General features: G+C 43.2%; 1 protein-coding gene across 4 annotated transcripts in view; it reads left to right on the plus strand.

Annotated features, from left to right (window-relative positions):
• Positions 1-22,978, plus strand: part of PFKFB1 (6-phosphofructo-2-kinase/fructose-2,6-biphosphatase 1) — a 70,304-nt gene that overhangs the window by 24,489 nt on the left and 22,837 nt on the right. For 2 of the 4 annotated variants that reach the window (XM_033921303.1, XM_033921332.1), the window contains exons 1-7: positions 4,489-4,651; positions 6,056-6,181; positions 6,269-6,365; positions 7,583-7,649; positions 13,233-13,307; positions 22,265-22,321; positions 22,445-22,566. In XM_033921303.1, coding sequence (XP_033777194.1) covers positions 4,561-4,651; positions 6,056-6,181; positions 6,269-6,365; positions 7,583-7,649; positions 13,233-13,307; positions 22,265-22,321; positions 22,445-22,566 — 635 coding nt within the window. In that variant the 5' untranslated portion in view covers positions 4,489-4,560. Of the gene's footprint in view, positions 1-4,488; positions 4,652-6,055; positions 6,182-6,268; positions 6,366-7,582; positions 7,650-13,232; positions 13,308-22,264; positions 22,322-22,444; positions 22,567-22,978 lie in introns of those variants that run through there. The other 2 variants (XM_033921312.1, XM_033921322.1) reach the window with 1 other exon arrangement.

The following is a 22,978-nucleotide window of genomic DNA, read 5'->3' on the forward strand; positions in this document are numbered from 1 at the left end:
CTGCAAACATCTTCCATATTTGTGCACAAGTGAGGATAGCTTGCAATTTTTAAATCTCCAATGGGCTTTTCTTTTGACATGGCAACAAACAGTAGCTGACTTGTTATCCAACCTCCAAAGAATCTCCAGTAAGTCCAATAGTGGGAAATATCCAAGGCTGCAGCCGGCCCAAGATAAAAAAAAAATGGCAGCTGGTGTTAGCTGGACTTATTGAATCACAAAACATCAGCCACTGAAACAGCTTACACAGTCGATTGGATAATTTGTGGCCGAATAATAGGTCAGTCACTGTATAGTTGGTCTTATGTAAACACAGGCTGTGATAGGTAAACACCTACGCTATCAAAAAAAACCCCCAAAACCCCATCAACATCTTCTCTCACATCAAGCGGCATTATGGGGCAAAGATCTGGAACAATTGCTCACGCCTACTACTTATGGGGAATTTAGGAAACACTTAAAAACATATCTGTTCCTGAAGTATTTAGGCAACTAACCTGTACAATCCTACTCCACAATAACTGATCTCTAGTGCTGTTAATAACTAGCTTCTAACTTTGTTAATTCTACTTAATTTGTAACATCTTTTAACCATTGTAAACTGCATAGAATTTCACAGTCCTGCGGTATATAAACTGTTATTATTATTATTATCTCCACCCAATCTCCGCCCCAGATCCCGCCCCCATAATAGTACTAATTGTAACACCGTTTTTCCATTCATTTTTCATACACACACACACACACAATATAATCGTATTAACAACACATAATGGTTAACCACAAAATTAAACTACACAAAGCACACTGTATGCTTCTCAATATTCATTCCTACCTGAACACAGATAACCCCATGCAAATATGGGACCAAAAACTAAAAGTATTAATATATACAAACAAACCCTAAGGTGCAAGACTCTGCATGCTGTACAACCCCAGAGGAAAAGAAACAAATGCATTTCTTCCTGAACAGACAGCAGATGTAAAATCACTAAATAAAAAAATAAAATCATTCCCCCTACTGTTGTTGTCTCCCTCCCTTCATGCTGTGTCTTGCCTTCTGGCCTGCCCCCCCCCAGGTGTTATCTTCAGGCCGGCTCCCTCTTCCTCAGGGCTGTAGTGCACAAAGCTGTGAGCAGTGGCTCCTCGCACGTCCCGCACCTCATCTGCTAGCCTTCCCTCTGGCGTTGCGACGTCAGAGAGAAGGCTTCCGGTTCAGGCGCAGGATGCGCATAGGAGCCTCTGCACACGGCTTTGTGCACTGCAGCACTGAGGAAGAGGGAGCCAGCCCAAAGACAACGCCGCATTGATCGCACCATGGACCGGCGGTTGAAGAGCACTGTCTGGGGCCCAATACACATGCCGGCCCTGTGGACTGGCAGGAAATTTCTGCGGACTGCCACCGATCCACGGACCGGGGGGTTGAAGAACACTGACTTATATGATGTAAAAGCAGGTATAAGTGCCAAAAAGGTATTCAAAGTGACCAGATAACCACTGCAGAGACAAAGTAAAGACCCCCACACACTCCCCAAGTGATCACTGACACCCCCCTCACACTGCCACAAATATCAGAATTAAAATGTGCATACCTGTCCCCGGAACATCAGCACTTGCTATAGGAAAGCTTAGTAGAGCTGCATACAGGTGTCATAAGTAGCCTGGGGGGGGGTGGGCTAGTGAACCCCAGAGAGGAGGATCCAGGCCCAGAAGCCACTCTATCTACTACATTTAAGATATCCAGATAAACTGGATTTGTAGAAATTGTTAGGTATGTGACATTTCAGAGGTATGGTCAAATCATATTTGGTCAAGTCAAATTTTCTGCACCACCTACTCCTGGTGGAATTCTGTGCAAAAATTTTGAAAAATCTGCACACAATATTTCAACATTCTGCAACGTTTATTTGTAGTGTTTTGTATAGAATTTTCCTATTCTAAGGCCTGAAATTCCTTCCTGTCTTTTCTCAGGTTCCAGTCACCTCAGTTTCCTCTCTCATTCCAACTGCAGTTCTGTCTCTCTTTAAATCCCACCCTCCCATTCTCTCTACGATCAAGCATTTCCTCCTTTTCACCCGCCTTCTGGCCTGGGTTTCCTTCTCAGATGTGTGCACAAATTTAAATGAGTGCCAATTAGCATCAATAATTGGTTGTTAGCAACTAGTTATTGACATTAATTGGTTTGTTAATTAAATTGCGTGCCCATCTCTGAAGTGCTCTTATTTCCCGGAAACTCCCTTATTAGAGAGCTAATTTTTTTGGATCCTCCTGGCTAAGGGCTAAATTCACTAACCCTCCGATCCATGTGCGATTGGAGGCAGGCCGACCGATTCCCCAACCATCTGCATGCAAATGGGGGCGATTGGAGGCACACCCCCGACTGACTGCATGGATCACTAGAGCCCTGACAGTAGTGATAGGAGAAGCAGCCTCCTATCACTACTGTCAGGGCTTCTGCCGGCTTTTTAAAATTTTTTTAAATCAGGCAGATATTTTGTGTGTTTTACACATGCAAAATATCAGCTCGATTAAAAAAAAATTAACCTCCCCTCCCTCTCCCGACAAGTGCCCCTTCCCCTCTCCCTCTCCAAACCAAAAAATTGGCCCGACACAAGGGTATCACTCCCAACTGGCCCACCGTACACCCCCCCATGAGTGGTCACCACACCCCTAACCGGTCCACCCATGGTTGGGCCGGCCCAGTCGGCCCCTCCCCCCTCCCCTTACCTTTAAAAATGTTGGAAGCAGGAGGGGTGCCCAGTCCCTCCTGCTACTTAAGCTTCCAGTTATCTTTGGGAGCAGGAGGAAACGCAAAGTCCTCCTGCTCCTATTGCTCTGCTGGTCCGACGCAATACCGGCCTTAGGCCATGCCCCAGTGCATCATATGATGCACGGGGAGGGGCCTAAGGCCCCGATTGGCTGAGGTGCCTCAGGTGCATCAGTCAATCAGGGACTTCCTTAGGGACTTCCAAGGGAGGAGCCTGAGGCGCCTCAGCCAATCGGGGCCTTAGGCCCCTCCCCACGTATCACGATGCACTGGGACATGGCCTAAGGCCGGTAATGCGTTGGACCGGCAGAGCAACAGGAGAAGGAGGACTTTGCGCTTCCTCCTGTTCCCGAAGATAACTGGAGGCCTAAGGAGCAGGGGGACTGGGCACCCCTCCTGCTCCCAACATTTTTAAAGAGGAAGGGGGCCTGGCCCGATCATGGGTGGGCCAGTTGGGGGTGCAGTGGGCCAGTCGGGGCATCAGGCCTATGGAGCAGGAGGGACTGAGCACCCCTCCTGCTCCCAACTTTTACGTACGGGGAGGGGGTATAGGGCTGGGTCAGGGGGTGGGCAATTTTTGACTTCTGCTCTCTGCCGCCCTTCTCCGAAGTGCAGCCCCGCTTTAAAACCACAGACTCTTACTGCATGGAAAGGCGGCAGAGAGCAGGAGAGTCGGGGGAGCCAGAATAGTCAGGGCAGGCAGAGAGTAGGAAAGTCAGGGCAGGCAGGGAGCTAGAGAGAGTTGGGGTAGGCAGAGAGAGCAGGGGAGCCAGAGAGAGAGTTGGGGCAAAGCATTTTTTTACACAAGCAACTGGTCTTCACCAGTTCCTTGTTCTTGATTGGCCAGTCGGTATGTAGGGAAAAAAGTGTAGTGAATCGCATCCTTCCTGCTTTGCATGCCGATTCACCTCATTTGCATGCACGGATCGGGATGGGATCGCTACACAGATTAGTGGATCAGGTCGGAGGGATATCTGGTTGCAAAGGGGTCACAAACCGATCGGTACACGATCGGTTTGCTTAGTGAATCTAGTCCTATGAAACATGCAAATTTGTAAGTTTTTCTTCCATATTGTGACCTGTATATTAAATACAATGTAATTAATTGTTTTGCTTAATATTATCCATTCCAAGAACATTTGCTGAAGTGTTAACACGTGCCACAAAAAATTTGCCGCGACTAAATCTCCCTTAAATTCAGGACCAACAGTTGGTCACCTTAAAGTGCACCCAAATTTTGGCGTGCAAATCTAGGCACGATATATAAAATCCAGGGGAAAGTGGTTAAAATAAAAAGAAAGAGGAAAGCAGTTAATAATGCCACAGAGCTAATAAAACTACGGGACACAGTATAATTCCCATATTGTCTCTGGTCAGATTGTATTTCGGTGGTAGAAAGAAACCATAGTTTGATTCTTTAGCTGCTGTTTCTGCAGTATCTCCCCATACCAGTAAAGAATTTATCTGTATGTTTTGCTCTCTCTCTTTCTTTTATCTCAGGATTCAGGAAACTTTGTTGACATGACAGTTCGTTCATGTGTTGCCTCTCTGCCTGAGGTTATCTGCCAGCCCTAGTAGTTACCCAGTTCTCGAGTTCAGAGGCCTCGCTGACCTCCCTTGAACTCTCTTTTCCCGGTACTTCCTCCCCTCCCTTAGAGCAGGCTGCCATCAGGTGACACTAGGTCCAGAGCAGGCTCCAGTTAATGCTGGCCGTAGAGAGAAGAGCTGAGGCTTCCTTTTCACTCCTTAAAGCCTAACATCTGGTAGGAAGGGTGCCAAAGAGCCCCCACAAGATGGCTAGTGGGGTAGAGGAGCTGACCCAGACCCCACTCCAGAAGATCTGGATCCCACCCCTGAGCAACCGGCTGTTGCGGCGCAGGGGCTGTAAGTCTCAGGGATGGGTGGGGGAAGGAGCAGGCAGAGGACAGAAAGTTGTGGGTCAGATGATAAGAGTAGAGGGGCAGAGCCAGCGCCTGTGAAAAGGATAAGGTTTTCCTATTACCGTGCCATGCTGTGATGTGTAGAAGGGAAGGAGGGACTGAGTCATAGGCAATGAATGCGGAGCTCTTTAGCACTGAATGTTAATCCCCCAAACTTTAAGTTTAGAACATGTTCAAGTATTATGACAGCCTGTTCTCATGACAGTGTGGTAAACACCTGTAAGGAAGCTAATTCAGGACTACTCCACAGAAGAGCACGGTGATAAGATGTTATTGTGTTTTTGTTTTATTATTTTTTTTTAAAGGGGCTCATATTTGAAAGATTTGTCCAGATATGTTTGGGAGCCACTCAGACAAATCTTTGTTCTTTGTCATTTTCCCCTCTCTGACTGGTTGCATTTTGTCTGGTGAATTTATTGGCTGCGTAAAATTTAGCCACCATCACTGAAGCCGCAGTTAGAATTTAGCGTGTCAGCACAAACTACCGGTGCTGTCCAACTAATGTCTAGTTGTTGGCGCAGTGTGGTGCAGTAGTTAAAGCTACAGCCTCAGCCCCCTGAGGTTATGGGTTCAAACCCATACTTCTCCTTGTGACCCTGGGTAAGTCACGTAATTCCTCATTGCCTTAGGTACATTAGACAGATTGTGAGCCTGCTGGGACAGACAGGGAAAAATGCTTGAGTACCTGAATAAATTCATGTAAACCGTTCTGAGCTTCCCTGGGAGAATGGTATTGAAAAATGAATAAATAAACACACTTCTCCCTCCGTATTGGGGGTTAGGGGCAGAGCCGGCCCGCGAATATTAAAAAACCGCGAATAGTATTTGGGCCGGCTCTGACCCAGCCCCCGCTTCCCTCTGGCATCCCTTAAGGCTTACCTGGTGGTCTAGCGGGTTTTCGGGGCAGGAGCGATCTTCTTATGCTCCTGCTCCATAGGAAATGGATGCCGTGAACTCCCATAGTCTCTCGAGACTACGATGGGAGCTCACGGCAGCCATTTCCTATGAATGATCTGCATGGGGCAGGAGCATAGGAAGTTTGCTCCTGCCCCAAAAACCCGCTAGACCACCAGGTAAGGCTTAATGGGGGGGTCTAAGAGGGCTTAAAAATAGCCCCCCCAAAATGAAAACAGATTAAAAACAAAATCGCAAATAACCGAATCCACGGATGCTGAAACCGCGGATTTGGAGGGAGAAGTGTAAATATATGGCTATATAGTTGATAAAGTGGCTGAATTTCTAGACAAAGTTAACCACATAAACATATCCCCCAAGTATTTTCATAACAGTAATTACTTCCATACCAAGGGACATGCACAGTAATTGCGGCCTTTCCTCTGTTCTCCAGCCTCCATTCCTCAGTTTACGAACTCCCCTACAATGATCATAATGGTAGGGCTTCCAGCCCGTGGGAAGACTTACATCTCCAAGAAGCTGACACGTTACCTCAACTGGATTGGAACCCCCACCAAAGGTAAGACCCTCCCAGAAAGCAAGCCTTTGATGCGGCAAAGGCCCCATATCTGGTGCTACCACTGTTATCTTTCTCAACCCTCCACAGTGTTCAACGTGGGACAGTACCGGCGGGAGGCTGTACGGACCTATAAGAACTATGAGTTCTTTCGGCTCGACAATGAGGAGGCGATGAATATCCGGAAGTGAGCATGTGACTTGTTCACGTCAAGTGTTCCCTTCTTCCCAATAGCTGCATAAACAAAGAGTGTGAAACTCCTATAAGCTGTCAGAGTCTCAAAGACAGGGCGCTTCAGTGAGGAAGCTCATACTAGTGGTGTTTCGCTGAGGAAACACCACTACAGTGAGGAAGTTCATGCCAATGGCGTTTCATTAGAGGGGCAAAGCAGTAGGATTCAGATACAATGTCTTCCAGCCAATGTAAAGTTTAATAAAATCAAGTCTTTTAGTTTAATCAGATCAAGACTTGACACGGAGCTGTGTTTGGCAGACACCCGCCTGCACCAGGAGTCGCAAATTCTTATATCATGTAAAAACAGGAAAACCAATATGAAAATCTCTCACTGTACTTCACAAAGAAGCTTCCTGCAATGGCAAACGCCAGGTGCTGTTTCATTGACAGGACAGTATAGTGAGGATGTTCACACTGGTGATAATGTACTGATAAGACAGTGCAGGGAGTTTCAAGTTTATTTCGTATTTGATTAAATTGCTTTTTTCAAAGATTACAAAGCGATGAACAAAAAATAAAATAAAATTTATTTTTTTTAAAAGAGGGAGACATGCAATATAGGGATAGACAGACTTGCATTCATAGGGAAATCAGGGAAGAACTACAATTTGATATAGGAAAGAGAACAAGTAAAGATAAAACATTAGGAGTTATATTATATTAGATCAGTACTTTCTTCCTTCAAATGGAAATAGTAACAGCTAAGAAGGCAAATGAATTAAAGGCGTCTCTATACAATAAACTTTTTAATTTTGATTTAAATTTTTAGAGGTTCTTTTCTTCTCTTACCTGAGCTGGTAATAGGTTCCTCGTTTGGGGAGTAGTGACAGGGAAGAGTGCGGTACGTCTAGTATTTGTAATTCGTAGGGATGGTGTAGTAAGTAGATTTTTGTCCTCGGATCGTAAGGAGTGGGAAGGAGAATACGGAATAATGACTCGGTCTAGAAATAGCGGCACATTGAATTGTAAAACTTTAAATGTGATGAATGCCTGTTTATAAGTTATTCTATGGTTGATAGGAAGCCAATGCACGTTCTTTAGTAATGATGTGGCATGATCAAATTTTCTTTTACCTGTTGGATCTCACAGATAAGAGAGCAGTGCAGTGAGAATTCTGTCTGCTGGTGTTGGAAGTTATATGCTGAAGTCTCTGTGTGTTCTCTCCTACAGACAGTGCGCACTTACCGCCTTGAGGGATGTCAACACATACCTGTCACATGAGGACGGCCATGTGGCGGTGAGCAAACAGAAACCTTAACACTTCAGGCTAGGAGGCAGGTGAACTGAGCACTCTGATTCCCCCATCTTTAACATAAACTTCCAAAAGGAAATTGTATTTCTGGTAAAGGGAATCCATGGTTGTTTTTTTTACAGTGGGCTACATGATCAGAAATCCTTGTGTGTGCTGGCTTCATGCATTTTTAGCTGAATTTCAGCATGATTTGTACTCGGCAAAAGGGATTTTGGATTTAGCTCACTCTTTTCAGTTGCAGCTCAAGGTGAATTTCATTAGATAGTTTCCTTTCTCCAAAGGGCTTACAATCTACATTTGTTTGTGATGTAGTGGAGGTTAAGTGACTTACCCAGGATCACAAGGAGTCACTTTGGAATATGAACCAGGCCCTAGTTTTTAGCTTGCTGCTCTAACCATGAGGCCACTCCTCCATCAAATAGTTCTACAATGCTTCAAAATCCTGTGTACTAGCTAATTAGGTTGTTTTATTTCTAAAAATCTCACATGGAACATATCCCGAGGTCAGGGCCACATGTTGACACCCCTGCCTTAAGAGATATATGTTGCAATGTTCATAGCAGCCAGAAGGTGGTGCTACCACACCAAGCATGGACCAGATCTTGGCAATGCAGGGAGGGGCTGATGCTCCAAGGCCGGTGCTGCTAAAACCCACAAGGCAAAAACACCGTAGCGCAGCAACAATGCAGAAAAATAGCTAAATGATGCTCAAAGAAAATTATATGCATGGTTAATTTGCACTAAGAAACATTTGTTCACTATCGGCACTTAACATTGCACAGACTTCCTTTCACCTGCAAAAGAAGGCAAAACCCGCAGTTTAATGTGAGAAGTTGACAAGAAATCTCCTGAAAACTTTCTAAGCTGTCCTTGACCTGGCGGTACATTTTTTTTTGGTGTTATGGCCATCATTTCCTTCTGTGCATTGCAGCTTTTCTGTTTGTGCACTGGGAAGGAATACAATACTTTCTAACCTCATTAACATCCATTTAAATATAATTTGCCATCTTTAGCATACATGTTAACATGTAGTGGCGCACCAAGGGGGGGGAGGTCCGCCCCAGGTGCACGGCCCTAGAGGGTGCACAGCTGGCCACTCACCGGGGAATAGGCTGCCGCCGGGAAAAGGCTGCCATTGCCGTCATCAGGAACAAGCCGGCGCCAAGTTCTCCCTCCCTGCTTCTCTTCCCCACGAGCTGAACAACTCTCGCTGCCCGACGTCAATTCTGATGTCGGAGAGGACATTCTGGGCCAGCCAATCACTGCCTGGCTGGCCCGGAACGTCCTCTCCAACGTTAGAATTGATGTCGGGCAGTGAGAGTTGGTCGGCCCGCGGGGAAGAGAAGCAGGGCGAACTCGGCGCCAGCCTGTTTCCATAGCCAGTGGCAGCCTTTCCCTGGCGGCGGTGGCATGGGAGAGGGCAGGGAGAAAGAAAGAAAGGGGGAGGAGATAGGGAGCCAGAAAGAAAGAAAGGGGGCAGGGTGAAAGAAAGAAAGAAAGAAAGAAAGAAAGAAATGGGGCACGGAGAGAGAGAGAGAAAGACAAACAGAAAGAAAGGGGGCATTGGGAGAAAGAAATAAAGAAGGGGCAGGGTGAAAGAAAGAAATGGGGCACGGAGAGAAAGAGAGAAAGACAAACATAGAGAAAGAAAGGGGGCATGGGGAGAGAGAAAGAAAGAAGAGGGCAGGGTGAAAGAAAGAAAGAAATGGGGCACGGAGAGAGAGAGAAAGACAGACATACAGAAAGAAAGGGGGCATGGAGAGAGAAAGAAAGAAGGGGATAGGATGAAACAAAGAAAAAGTTGGGGGAGGGAATGAGGTCTGGAGGAGAGGAAGCATACAGGAGGCTGAAAGAAGGAAAGAAATATTGGATGCACAGTCAGAAGAATAAAGTGCAACCAGAGACTGATGAAATTACCAAACAAAGGTAGGAAAAATGATTTTATTTTCAATTTAGTGATCAAAATGTGTCCGTTTTGAGAATTTATATATGCTGTCTATATTTTGCACTATGGCCCCCTTTTACTAAACCGCAATAGCGTTTTTTAGTGCAGGGAGCCTATAAGTGTCAAGAGCAGCGTGGGGCATTCAGCACAGCTCCCTGCGCTAAAAAACGCTATCGCGGTTTAGTAAAAAGGGAGGGGGTATATTTGTCTATTTTTGTATAGTTGTTAGTGAGGTGACATTGCATAAAGTCATGTGCCTTGACCTCTTTGAAAACCCGCGGAATATAAATGATAATTAACATTTTCTCTGCATACAGTGTGCTTTGTGTTTTTAAAATTTTATTGTTGGTAGATCATTTTGACTTGGCCACGAAGGTAAGGGGGAGGGAGGGAGGGGAGCTGCTGAAAGACATCTAGTAATCTTTGCAGGCTTGACTGTGCAGGGAATTATATTTGTAAAATCATGTTTTTTATGTGACTGGCATTATTTAGACTTTAATTTCTATGAATGAATAGAATGAAAATGATATAAAATTACTTGCTTGTTTTTATGTGCGTGCGCTGAAGAAAAGTGGAGAGAGAGTGGGCTGAGGACGCTGAAGGGAAATGGGGAAGAGAGAGTGGGGAGAAGACGCTGATTTATAAATTGACAATTGTACAGAATATTGTTTCTTTTTATATTTTAATATAATAAGTTCAATATAAAACAATTCAAGGCTTGTGTGGATGGAATCGGGTGGTTTGTGGGGATGAGGACCAAGCTTACGGGGATTAGTCTAATAAAATGGTATTTTCTTATTTCTCATTATTTCTTTTATTTTTATTTGTTAATTTGTAAAGTGGTGATTGTTATGTATCAGTTTTTTCAAATTTACATCTACTGTCTTTATATTTTGTACAGTATTAGAGGACATGTATTACTGTTTTTGTGGTGTTGTGGTGTTGCGTTGTATGCAGTCTGGTTTCTTGGTACAGTGGTTCATTTTAACTTTTGTCTACATATTTCTATTTTTAGTTTGTGATTATTCCATATTGGCGAGGGTGTATCTGTCTGTGTGTATGAAAAGGACATGGCTTTCTGATAGCATCTACTGTATAGAATCAATTGACTGTGCAGGATCTGGTTTGTTTAGTTTTACAATGTATGTGTTGGTGTTCTAGTGCTCACTGCAGTGTTTAAGATGCTGCCTTTTCCTAGGTTCACTCTTGTTGTGCGATATGTAGATTGTTACTAAAAATCTTATTTTTCATATTGATGTGGGGTGTCAAAAAATGATGGGCCCCGGGTGTCACATATGCTAGGTACGCCACTGTTAACACGAGAGCTCAAGCCCGCCGACCATGGAACAATTCATATAATGCCACAAGTACGGTAATTCATAACAAATCTGGAAAATCTGGGACACTAGACTGCTCCAATTGAACACTCGCTTTGTTGTCTCCCATTCTAATACCTGTCTAAGCTTTAAAGCCCTGTAATAGTGCAGAAGATTTGGTACTGCCCAGCCACCCATTTCAATTTGCTGTCATAATGATTTTGCTAAGAAGGAATAATATGTCTCTCTGAATTTGGGTAAGTGCTGATTTAGGTACTTGTAGAAGCGTACTTTGAAATAGGTTGTTTTATTTACATTATGGGCCTGATTCTATAAATAGTGCTTAAGTTAGGTATCCTAATCATGGATGCCTAGCTAAAATTCGCATGCAGTTTTTTTTTTAGTTGGCTTAATTACTAAACCGATTTTAATTGGGTTTTAATTTTAATCTACTAGAAAGAAGATTATCGAGATAAAAACCTAATCTTTCCATATCCCTAGGAATACGTACCCCTAAATATCTAATCCCCCCACCATCTTGAATGAAAATGCTTGTTTCAAGCCCTTTTGTTTAGCTCTTGTTAAGTGAACTCCAATTAACTCTGTTTTTTCTAGATTAATCTTAAATCCAGCCACATTCTCCAAACCTTTCAATTCCTTCATTATTACTGGTAATGTCAGTCTGGGGTTTCTCACATCAAATAATATGTCATCTGCATAAGCTCCCACTGTGATACCCCTGAATATCATGTCTCTCATTTTTTTGTGGCAAAAGCTCTATAGGTAAAACAAGTTACAAGCGGAGACAGGGGACAGCCCTGTCTAATGCTCTTCTGGATTTGGAAAGCTCCCTTGTAATCTCCATTAACCTTGTATCTAGCCAATGGAGATTCATAGAACTTTTTGAGACAATCACAAAATCAAGAACCAAAGTCCATCTTTGACAGGACCTCCCACAAAAAGTCCCAGCAAACTTCTCCACGTCTGTGGCCAGCAATGCCAGGTTCAACCGAACCCACTGAGCTCCCAAATAATATTAAACATAGGTCAAATATTGTCTGCAACCTGTTTCCTGTGAGCAATCCTATGAGGTCTCATTGAATTTTTAATCCTGATTATTTTTAAAATTCAATTGTTGAACAATGTCTCACAAAACCAAATCATGGAAAGTAGCAATAGCTGCTTCTGTGCACCCTGGGGGAATCTACAGAGCTTTCCCATAAATCAACAAATTATCTGGAGCAGATGGATGTGTAGCAAAAAATTAATTGAAACTTCCAAATAAGGCAATAAAAAATTCTTAAATGGATTATATTTCACTAGTCTTTAAGCCCATTACATTAATGGGTGCTAGAATAGATGTGTGTGTCTGTCTTTCTTTCTTTCTTTCTTTCCCTCTCTCTCCTTGGCCGCTTTCTGTCTGTCTTTCTTTTTGTCTCTCTCTTTCCTTGGCTGTCCATCACCATCCCTTCCCTGCTTCCCCTGTCCAGCATCTGCTAGCCCGGGCAGCCTCGGGGATTTTGCTAGGCCGGCCCACCTCACATTATCGAAGTGGGCTGGTCTAGCAAATGTCCCGCGGCTGCTGCGTTTACTGGTCGGGGGTGAGAAGAAGCGTCCCGGCAGCGCAGGAGTCAAACAACCGCTGAAATCGCCGTCGCAAGCCGCCCCACGCACCGCAAGCCCCATGTGCTGGAAATTGAACTTGGCATAGATCACAAAACCCTAAGTGCGCATGTGCGCTTAGGGTTTTATTATACAGGATGATGAGGACAAAACCAAACCTAAACTTCAAAATATATCCTTGCTCCATGGACTGATGAAATTTTAATCATAGAGGATGCTGAGCATTGGTCCATGCTATTTCACAATGGGAAAGTGTATTAAGCAGCAGGTCCATTTCCAAGGGCGGGGATTTGTTGAACATTAGGTTCAAACAATTTTATTGATGCAAACACAGAAAATACAACACCAGTGCCCCAAAGGTGCTCAGTACAAATAATAATGCATCATATACAATAATAGAACAAGCATATACAATAAAAGAGTAACGTCAACCAAACTCCCTCCCCTTCCTTCTACATAGGGCAAGTGAGATTAATGAGGGTGGAAAGGTACTCCAAAGCCCTGTACTAATAAACCAATGCACATCCCTAGTATTTACTTGTCCAAATGATAGACAAAATTCTGCCCCTGGAAATGTTCTGCCCCAGGCACCTGCTTGCTTTACTGGTGTCTAGAGCCAGCCTTGCCCCTTTTTTGAGAGTAATCTGTGATACAATTTTGTTCTTTTCCCCACTGTCCTCGCAGGTGTTTGATGCCACTAACACCACTCGGGAGAGGAGGGCTCTCATCCTGCACTTTGCCAAGGAGCATGGCTATAAGGTAAAAGGGAGAATGATGACTAGAGACAGAGTGATGCACTCATCCGTGCATTGTAGGGGTACTTATGTAAAGTAGACACTAACAGTTATGCACCAGTTACATGTGTAAATGTTTAGAATTTTAGCATACCATATATACTGTAATTGAATATAAATCTATCTAAACATAAATCGAGGTAATATTTTTTTTCTCCTAAAAAGGGGGAAAAAAAGGTTAACTCAAATATAAACTGCCCTGCCAGGCTCTGCACCAGCCCCCTCCCCTGATGCCCATTGCAGACCTCTCTCCAGACCTACCTTAATTCCTGGCGGTCCAAAGGTGAGTCAGGGCAGAAATGATCCTTCCCATGTCCTGTCCCAACTTGCTCTGAACCACCCCACCTCCCTCCCACTTCCTGAACCTCTACAACCTACCCGGAAAGCCCTGGTGATCCAGCGGTGAACTGGAGCAGGAGTGATCCTGCTGTCTTGCAAAGTTCATAGAAACATAGAAAATGACGGCAGAAAAGGGCCACAGCCCATCAAGTCTGCCCATTCAATTGCAAAGTTGCTGTGGGAATTTGTGGCAGCCATTTTCGATAGCAGCTCTGCATGGGGGGTAAGAGTGTAGGAAAATCGCTCCTGTCCCGGCTCACCACTGGACACCCAGGGCTTAAAACAGGCCCAGGAGAGGCCTGAAACAGATGCAGGAAGGGGGAAGGGGGAGCGCAGAGCCGCTGACTCAAATATATATACTGAGACCTCCATTTTTGGTACTATTTTTGTCCCCAAAATCTCGGTTTATATTAGAGTGTATACAGTATATGCATAAATATACGCACATTCGTGTGTACACACCAGTTATGCTGCACCTAAATGCTATTCTATAATCTGTACACATCCATGATGGCACATAGTTTGCAGATAAGCATACACACAGAGTAGGGATCGGTATAAGTATAAGTGTATATGTGCATACGCGCATATCTATCCAATTATGCTAGTATTCTATCAAGGAAAGTAGAAACCTACATTCCTTTATAGAATTTACACTAATTGGACACCCTTCTAGGTCAGGACAGGATACCGTAATAGCAGTGGTTGGAAGGGGCAGAAAGAGGGCAGAGGCTGGATAGAAGGGACAGAGAGTTTAGTGTCATCTGCAAATTTAATCACCTTACTTGTTCCAATTTCTAGATCATTTATAAATAAGTTAAATAGCACCAGTCCCAGTACAGCTCCCTGCGGCACTCCACTGTTTACTCTCCTACATTGAGAAAAATGACCGTTTAACCCTTCCCTCTGCTTTCTATCCGAAAACCAATTCCTAATCCACAACTGAACTTTGTCACCTATCGCATAACTTTAATTTTCTCATGAGGAACTTTGTCAAAAACTTTCTGAAAATCTAGATCCACTACATCAACTGTCTCATCTTTATCCACATGTTTATTCACACCTTCAAAGAAGTCAAGCAGTGCTGAACCAGTGCTGACTCTGTCTCATTAAATCATGTTTGTCTACGTGTTATACAATTTTATTTTTTATAATTGTTTCCACCATTTTGCCGGGCACTGAAGTCAAGCTTACCGATGTCTGTAATTTCCTGGATATCCCCTGGAACCCTTTTTAAAAATCGGCATAACATCGGCCACCCTCCAATCTTCAGGTGCTACAGATGATTTTAGTGACAGGCTACAGATCACTAGCAGCAGGTCAACAATTTCATGTTTGAGTTCTTTTAGTACCCTGGGATATATACCATCCAGTCCAGGTGATTTATCACTTTTTAACTTGTCGATTTGGCTTACTGCATCTTCTAGATTCACCGATATTTATTTCAGTTCCTCCGCATCATCACTCTTGAAAACCATTTCCGGTTCAGGTACATCACTTACATCTTATTCCGTAAAGACCGAAGCAAATAATTAATTCAGTCTCTATGGCCTTATCCTCCCTGAGCGCCCCTTTTTCTTCTTGATCATTCAACGGTCTCACAGATTCCCTCACAGGTTTTCTGCTTCTGACATACCTAAAAAAATTGGTGTGAGTTTTTGCCTCTTTGGCAAGTTTCTTTTCATATTATTTCTTAGCTTTCTTTATCAATGCTTTGCATCTAACTTACTAGTGCTTGTGTCTCTTCTTATTTTCTTCATTCAGATACTTTTTTCCATTCTTTAAAGGATGTTTTTTTGGCCCTAATAGCCTCTTTCACTTCATTTTTTAACCATGCCAGCTTTTGTTTCCTCTTCTTTCCACCATTACTAGTATGACTAGAATTTAAAGACACAATAGTTTGGGCTTCCACGATGGTATTTTAAAATAACATCTATGCCTGATTTACAGTCCTAACCCTTGCAGCTGATCATTTTAGCTTCTTTTTAACCATTTTCCTCATTTTATCACAGTTACCCTTTCAAAAATTAAATGCCTCTACAGTAGATTTCTTTTGTAACATCACTCCTGGTATCAGCTCAAATTTAATCACGTTATGATCACTGTTTCCCAGCGGACCCAACACAGTTAACTCCCGTACTATGCCTTGCATTCCACTAAGGACCAAATCTAAAATAGCTCCCCCTCTTGTCAGTTCCTGCACCAGTTGCTCCAAGAAGCAGTCATTTATGATGTCTAGGAATTTTGCCTCCTAGCACAATGAAACTATTGTGTCTTTAAATTTTCAATCTCAGGCACTCATCCTCTAATCATACAGAACAAAACAATAAAAAATGACAATAGGAGTTTTTTTGGCCCATGAAGCTAATCTGAGGCCTTTTTCTCCCAACATTGTTGGTTTTGTTGTTTTGGTTTCTGTATGAATAGAGGACGAGTACCTGAGATTGAAAATTGAAAGTCTCAATAGTTTAATTGTGCTAGGAGTTGGCTGTAAGAGGTTTTGTCTTTGAGTTAGAAAAGGAAGATTGGTATTATGAACTGACTCATTCTCCAGAATGAAGGCTGGTAATTGAAATCACCCGTTATTATACTGTTGGCCAGTTCTCCAGCTTTCCTAATCTCTGAAAACATTTCTTCATCTGTTTGCTCATTTTGGCCCAGGGGACAGTAGTATAACCCTACCTTTATATTCCTTCCCTTCACACATGGATTCCACACTGCTATCTATGTCACACAGAATGTTGATTTGATTTGATTCAATTCCCTCTTTAACATATAGTGCATCCCCCCCTCCAATTTGATCTACTCTATCCTTGCGATATCATTTATATCCAGGTAATACAGTGTCCCATTGATTGTCCTCCTTCCACCAGGTCTCTGAGATGCCTAAATACAGAACACGTGGATAACGAGAATGCACTGCACCAAGTTTTCTAATAATCCGCACAGCTACCAGAATTAGTAAATCCATTGTCTGAAACAGCTGGCCTCTCCATTCTCATTGGAATGTCAATTCGGACCCTGGGGTAACCTGTACAAAGTGACCAGGGTCTTCCTAGAACATAGTAGTGCTATTAGGGTTCTAACCTGACAGTAGTGGTACAGATGCACTGAGTTTGCATATCTTCCATAAATGTCGTCCACAAAAGAAGAGGCTTTTTTTCCCCCCCCCCCAAATTTAAAAAGAACCAAAAAGTTGCCAAACCACTAAGACAGTTTTCACAGCACAACACAATAGCTAAACTCTCCTAATATTAATACTGAACACATCACTTTCTCTTATTTCTTAATAAAGTATAATAGTTGCATTTTCTGTGCTTCGCACGCCATATGGTAATCATGGGCCCTGACAATCCCCATTTCAACATGGATAAATGTCTGCCTCAGAGCTTTATTGTGTCCTCTGTCTCACTTCACATAATCCTTCTTTACACATAAGTGTTTTTAAAAAGCTGCTCATATAGACATTCAGGTTATACACCTCAAAGGCTGTTGAGACACTGATGGGCCAATGTACAAAGCTCCAGTGCTGTACAGAACAGCACTGGGAAATACTGAAAGAATAGCGCAGCAAAATAATTTCCCAATGCTTAACACTATTATGTGTGCTATTAGTACTGAACATTGGAAAGTTCAGGGAGAAGAACGTGCCTGGCACATGTGCACAAGAGCTGTGCGGTAAGCTTAGCCCTTGTGCACATGCACCAGGCAAACCTGAAGGTGAAACGCACATTGGCGCCTGTTTTCTATGGCTTTAGATATAAGCTTTCCAATGTTATTGTTTATTTGCAAGGCTTATATTAAACTGGAAACGGACACCAATGTGTGCTTTCAGTTCCAGGTTTGTTCCATTTGTCTCGCTGCCACTGCCAGCGTTTAGGTTTCCTTCTGCTTCTAAACTAAATAAAAACAGGCAGATTTTACAGGCAGAATTGTGGGAAATCCTCTCTTCAAATGCCTGCTCTGAGCTGGCATTTGGTTTTCAGCGATGAGGGCAGCTTTGTTTGGTGCACTGTTTTCTGAGCAGGAGACGGAATAAGAAATTACCTTGTCAGCATCTGTTTGACTACATAAGAACATAAGCAATGCCTCTGCTGGGTCAGACCTGAGGTCCATCGTGCCTAGCAGTCCGCTCACGCGGTGGCCCAACAGGTCCAGGACCTGTGCAGTAATCCTCTATCTATACCCCTCTATCCCCTTTTCCAGCAGGAAATTGTCTAATCCTTAAACACCAATACCATACTCTGCACTATTACGTCCTCTGGAAGCACATTCCAGGTGTCCACCACACGCTGGGTAAAGAAGAACTTCCTAGCATTTGTTTTGAATCTGTCCCCTTTCAGTTTTTCCGAATGCCCTCTTGTTCTTATATTTTTTGAAAGTTTGAAGAATCTGTCCCTCTCTACTCTCTCTGTGCCCCTCATGATCTTATAAGTCTCTATCATATCCCCTCTAAGTCTCCTCTTCTCCAGGGAAAAGAGACCCAGTTTCTCCAATCTCTCAGCATATGAAAGGTTTTCCATCCCTTTTATCAGACGTGTCGCTCTCCTCTGAATCCTCTCGAGTAACGCCATATCCTTCTTAAGGTACTGCGACCAATATTGGACGCAGTATTCCAGATGCGGGCGCATCATCGCCCGATACAGCGGCAGGATAACTTCTTTCGTCCTGGTTGTAATACCCTTCTTGATTATACCTAGCATTCTATTCGCTCTCTTAGCGGCCGCTGCGCACTGTGCCATCGGCTTCATTGTCATATCCACCATTACCCCCAAGTCCCTTTCTTGGGTACTCTCGTTCACTAACATCCCTCCCATTGTATAGTTGTACCTCGGGTTTCTGCTTACAGTAATCTTAGGCCCACACATTGTCTCCCACGCTACAGCCCTCTGAGCATTGTGCATTCACTAATGCCAGCACTAGTCTGGGGCTAATTGCTTCTAGCGCTGGCATTAGGTTTTGAGCATCTCCCTCCCTTAAGCATTCAAGGTGTGTCTTGCTAACATTAGGAGTTAACTGGACCAGTTTTCATGGTTAAAATTCCTCCTACACTGACTGCCTAAATAAATATTGTGTAGGCAAGTAAAAAAAGGTGGAGCTGGGGTATTCCTCAGGTCCAGTTTAATTCTAGTCATACAGCACTGATATAGCGCACTGGCCAAGTAACAGGCCAAAGTTAACTGGAAGACTTTATCAGGTGAACTTAGACCTGATATGGAGCCCAAGTGAATATAGGGTGATTATCTGGACCGAGCTGTCTCATTGACTGTCCTGCTCAGCAGCTTTTTCAATATGAACCTCTTGAGTTTCTAGGCAGACAAAGCCATTGCTGCTGTGGCTGAGCTTGCATTCTCATTGGTCTATGTTCAGAGGAGGCGGAGCCACCTGAATATGTTTCCTATTGGCTTCTACCACAATTATCAATCACAAGGTCCACCTGCCACAACTATATTATGATTCATTTAACATATAAATATTTCTCACTAAATTGTTTATAGACCAAAATCAATCAAAACCAATAAAAATTTTAAAAGGCACCGTATCCAACCAACACTACATATATACATCCATAAAATAAAATAAATAAAAAATCAGGTTAATATTCACCATTAACAAAACTTTGTAAGAATTGATTATTAGTTTTAGCCCTTTTATTATACACATCCAGGATGGGGGGAGGGGGGATATGTACTTAATTTATGTTCAAATATATTTTATTGAGCTCAACAAGAAAACCAAGCAGATATACAAGACAAAGTGCACACAAGCTCAAAGGTTATGTTACTAAATCCCTCCCCCACACCATTCCTCCCCCTACGAATAACCCCCCATCCCCCAAACTAACCCCCCCCTCAGGACCTCCTTCCAAGTGCAACACCAACATAAGCAAGGACAATACAAAATAGTACAGACATACCAACTGTAACAGAGTGATACAGAAAAACATGGATCAACAATTAAGCAAACGGCTACGAGCTAAGGGAGTCATGGTAGTCCAAAGGGGTTCCCAGGTGCATTGAAACATACTCCCTGGGAGAGAGGAAAAGTCCATCACATCTCTGCGTTCCCACATCAGGATGGTAATCATCCGACACCGCCAGATGGAGTAATCTGGCGCTTCACCCTCAAGCCATTTCAGCAAGATACATTTCAAGGCAACTTAATTTATTATTTGATTGTAATTTTGTTTGTCTTGATCATTTGTATTACCCTTGAGTGTTCTTAAACTTTTAGAAAGGATGGGTGGGAGGGGGTGGGGAGGGGGTTATGTACTTACTATATAATTTGATGGAATTGAGTGCTGTTTATTTTGTTATCTGTTTGACAATATGTTGTACTTTGTGCTGGTTTTAAAAATGAATAAAGATATAAAAAAAAACCAAACCAAAAACAAATGCTGGCATCAAATTTCTTAACACTGGCCAGGATGTTTAAATGTATTCTGATATTCAGTGCCACTATTGGTGACACAGAATATATGTGGAGAATGGTGACCACTGCCAGCTCCCGTACTTGACAGACTGATCCCTAGTAATGCATCTCAAGAGGTCAAGTGCTGCTACCAGAGACAGAAGCAAGTGGACATCACTCCTGCCTCCTATCTCTTAGAGGTGGGTGTGTGGGTGTGGGGGGCTAGTCAGGAAGATCCGGATCTCACTGGAGGATCACCTTGGGCCATCCTGACCCAAGGTGTTCAGGACAGTATACTTGAGCCAGGGCAAGAGTCATCTTGACCCAGATTCCCTGGGGTGGGGGAAGAGTCCCTTGAGGTGGATGGTTAAAGGTACGAGAGTCATTTCATAAATAATGCACACTATATATATATTTTTTAATACATGTTTTATTTTTTTTTTCAAGTATTTCTTTACAATCCTTCAATATAGTCTCCCTACTTTTGCAAGGACCAAGTCCCAACATCTAGAAAGCTTCATTATTCATCCAAAACACCGTTTTTATTCAGTTGCCAAATGGTTCGGGTAACGGCGGAAGAAAGCTCTTCCAGAGATGCAAAACGATGTCAACGCATAGGTTGTTTCAACTTTGGAAAAAGGTCGAAGTCTGGTGAACTCATGTCTGGCTTAGGGAGCGTGAGCTAACACCTCTCAGCTGTAATCATGTAGTTTTTCAATGACATTCCCTATGTGTGGGCGAGCGTTGTCATGAAGAATGAGTGGCCCAGCCAAGAGCAACTGAGGTCGGGTTTTGTGCTTTTTTCTGTGCATTTTTTGCAAAAAATCATAATACATTGCTGTGACACTTCTTCCACATGGAACTTTGTCTGTGATGATTATGCCTTCATGATCATAAGCAAAAATTATCATTTGTTTAACTTTTGATTGAGCTCGTTTAAATTTTGTGGTCGTGGGGAAGATGGAGCTCTCCACTCATTGGACTGTGATTTCAGCTCCAGCTCAAAGTCTGTGACCCACGTTTCATCAATAGCAACAATACGTCCACCAGACTTCGACCTTTTTCCACAGTTGAAACAACCTATGTGTGGATATCGTTTTGCATCTCTGGAAAAAACTTTCTTCCGCCTTTACCCGAGCCATTTGGCAACTGAACCAAAACGGTGTCTTGGATGGAATAATGAAGCTTCCTGGACATTGGGACTCGGTCATTGCAAAGCAGGGAGACTATATTGAAGGACTGCAAAGAAATACTTGGGAAAAAAAATAAAACATGTAATTAAAAAAAAAATAGTGTGCATTATTTATGAAATGACCCTTGTATAATGGGATCAGGGAAGTATGAGAGCTATTGGGCTACCATGCTGGAGGACCTTTCCGGACTAGCACAAATCCAATTTCTTTTTAGATCCGCAATTCAAGTCACTAGGACTCGAGCACGAGTCAATGGCAACTAACAACAGCAAGGGTAGGGGACAATTGTCAGAGAGTGTGGCAGGTCTGGTTTTTAATTTTTGTTGTTATTTCCCTTCATGTCAGGATGTGAGCCAATCTGCATTCACGCACTTTGCACTGACATGAAGGAAGACATTTTACTCTCAATGCAGCAAATGACCACATGTTACTGTGGCTGTGCGCATTGGTTTTCCTTTTTTTTATTTTTTAAAATCTTTATTCATTTTCAATCTTACATCAAGTGTACAATCAATAAAACATTACCATTAAACACATCACTTGATAATCTTTCTAAATTGTCTTACAATACATAAAATTACCACCCTCCCCACCCATCATTCCCAATATGAATAATAAAAAATTATACCTCCCCCCCCAAACATTAATTGGTGTAAAGTTCAATAGACGCATTGGTTTTCCTGACGGAGTGCAGTTTTTGACACTCTGGTAATTTGCATGCCCATTTACTGATGGGGAATACAAATTTCTTTTTAGCGCACATGTTGAAGTGTTGAGCACTGAAGTTAGTGCAGTGTTCAAATTCACTCGTACTGAGAGGTCTCTGTGAACAGCTCTTCCTAACTCTTATTTGACTTTAGCTCTAATGCCGACAGCTGCACTGGCCAGGGAAAGAAATTTGAGGCAAGGGATATACAGTAGTGAATAACTGAGCAGTGTTCCTTCTGGGCCTTAGGTAACCTTGTTTAACCCTTCTCAGGTCTTCTTCATTGAGTCCATCTGTGATGATCCTGACATCATTGCTGAGAACATTATGGTGAGCATGTGTCAAAAGGTCCCGCAGTGCACTGTTGTCACCACCTCTTCTGTCTCACTGGTGGAGAATCCCCTCTGTCGCTGTATCTCTCTGATCCTGTGTGTGTTTCTCTCCCAATGACAGCAAGTGAAACTGAGCAGCCCTGATTACAAGGACTGTGACCGGGAGGTGGTGGTGGAGGATTTTAAGAAGAGGATTGACTGCTATCAGATGTACTATGAGCCACTGGATGATGAGAAGGACAGGTGAGTGCCGGACACTGTCATCTGAGGACAGAGGGAGGAGAAGTAATGAGGATCAGGTGGGTGAGGTGCAGCTGAAGTCACTCCCTCAGCGTCAGCTCCAGACATTCTCCACATCGCGGGGTTCTGGTGCAGGCTTTCTCCTGCGGTTAGGATGTTGCTTCATAAACCAGGCTCCAGGTAACCGATGTAATAAGCTATGGAACTGTGGATTAAGCTTTGGTGCACAGCTCAGAAAAACGTTTACTCCCAGTGCAGAAAGCTAATGGCATGCAACATTATCATGACATTAAAATACGCAGTAGAAAACAATGGTGGTAATATGACGCCGTGTTCTGCAAGGAGTGAAGACAGTTTTCTTTTCTTTCTCTGAATGCACAGTGGCTGATACTCTGATAGAAAAAATATAGATTCC

The sequence above is a fragment of the Geotrypetes seraphini genome, chromosome 1 (assembly GCF_902459505.1).
Source record: "Geotrypetes seraphini chromosome 1, aGeoSer1.1, whole genome shotgun sequence".
NCBI lineage: Eukaryota > Metazoa > Chordata > Amphibia > Gymnophiona > Dermophiidae > Geotrypetes > Geotrypetes seraphini.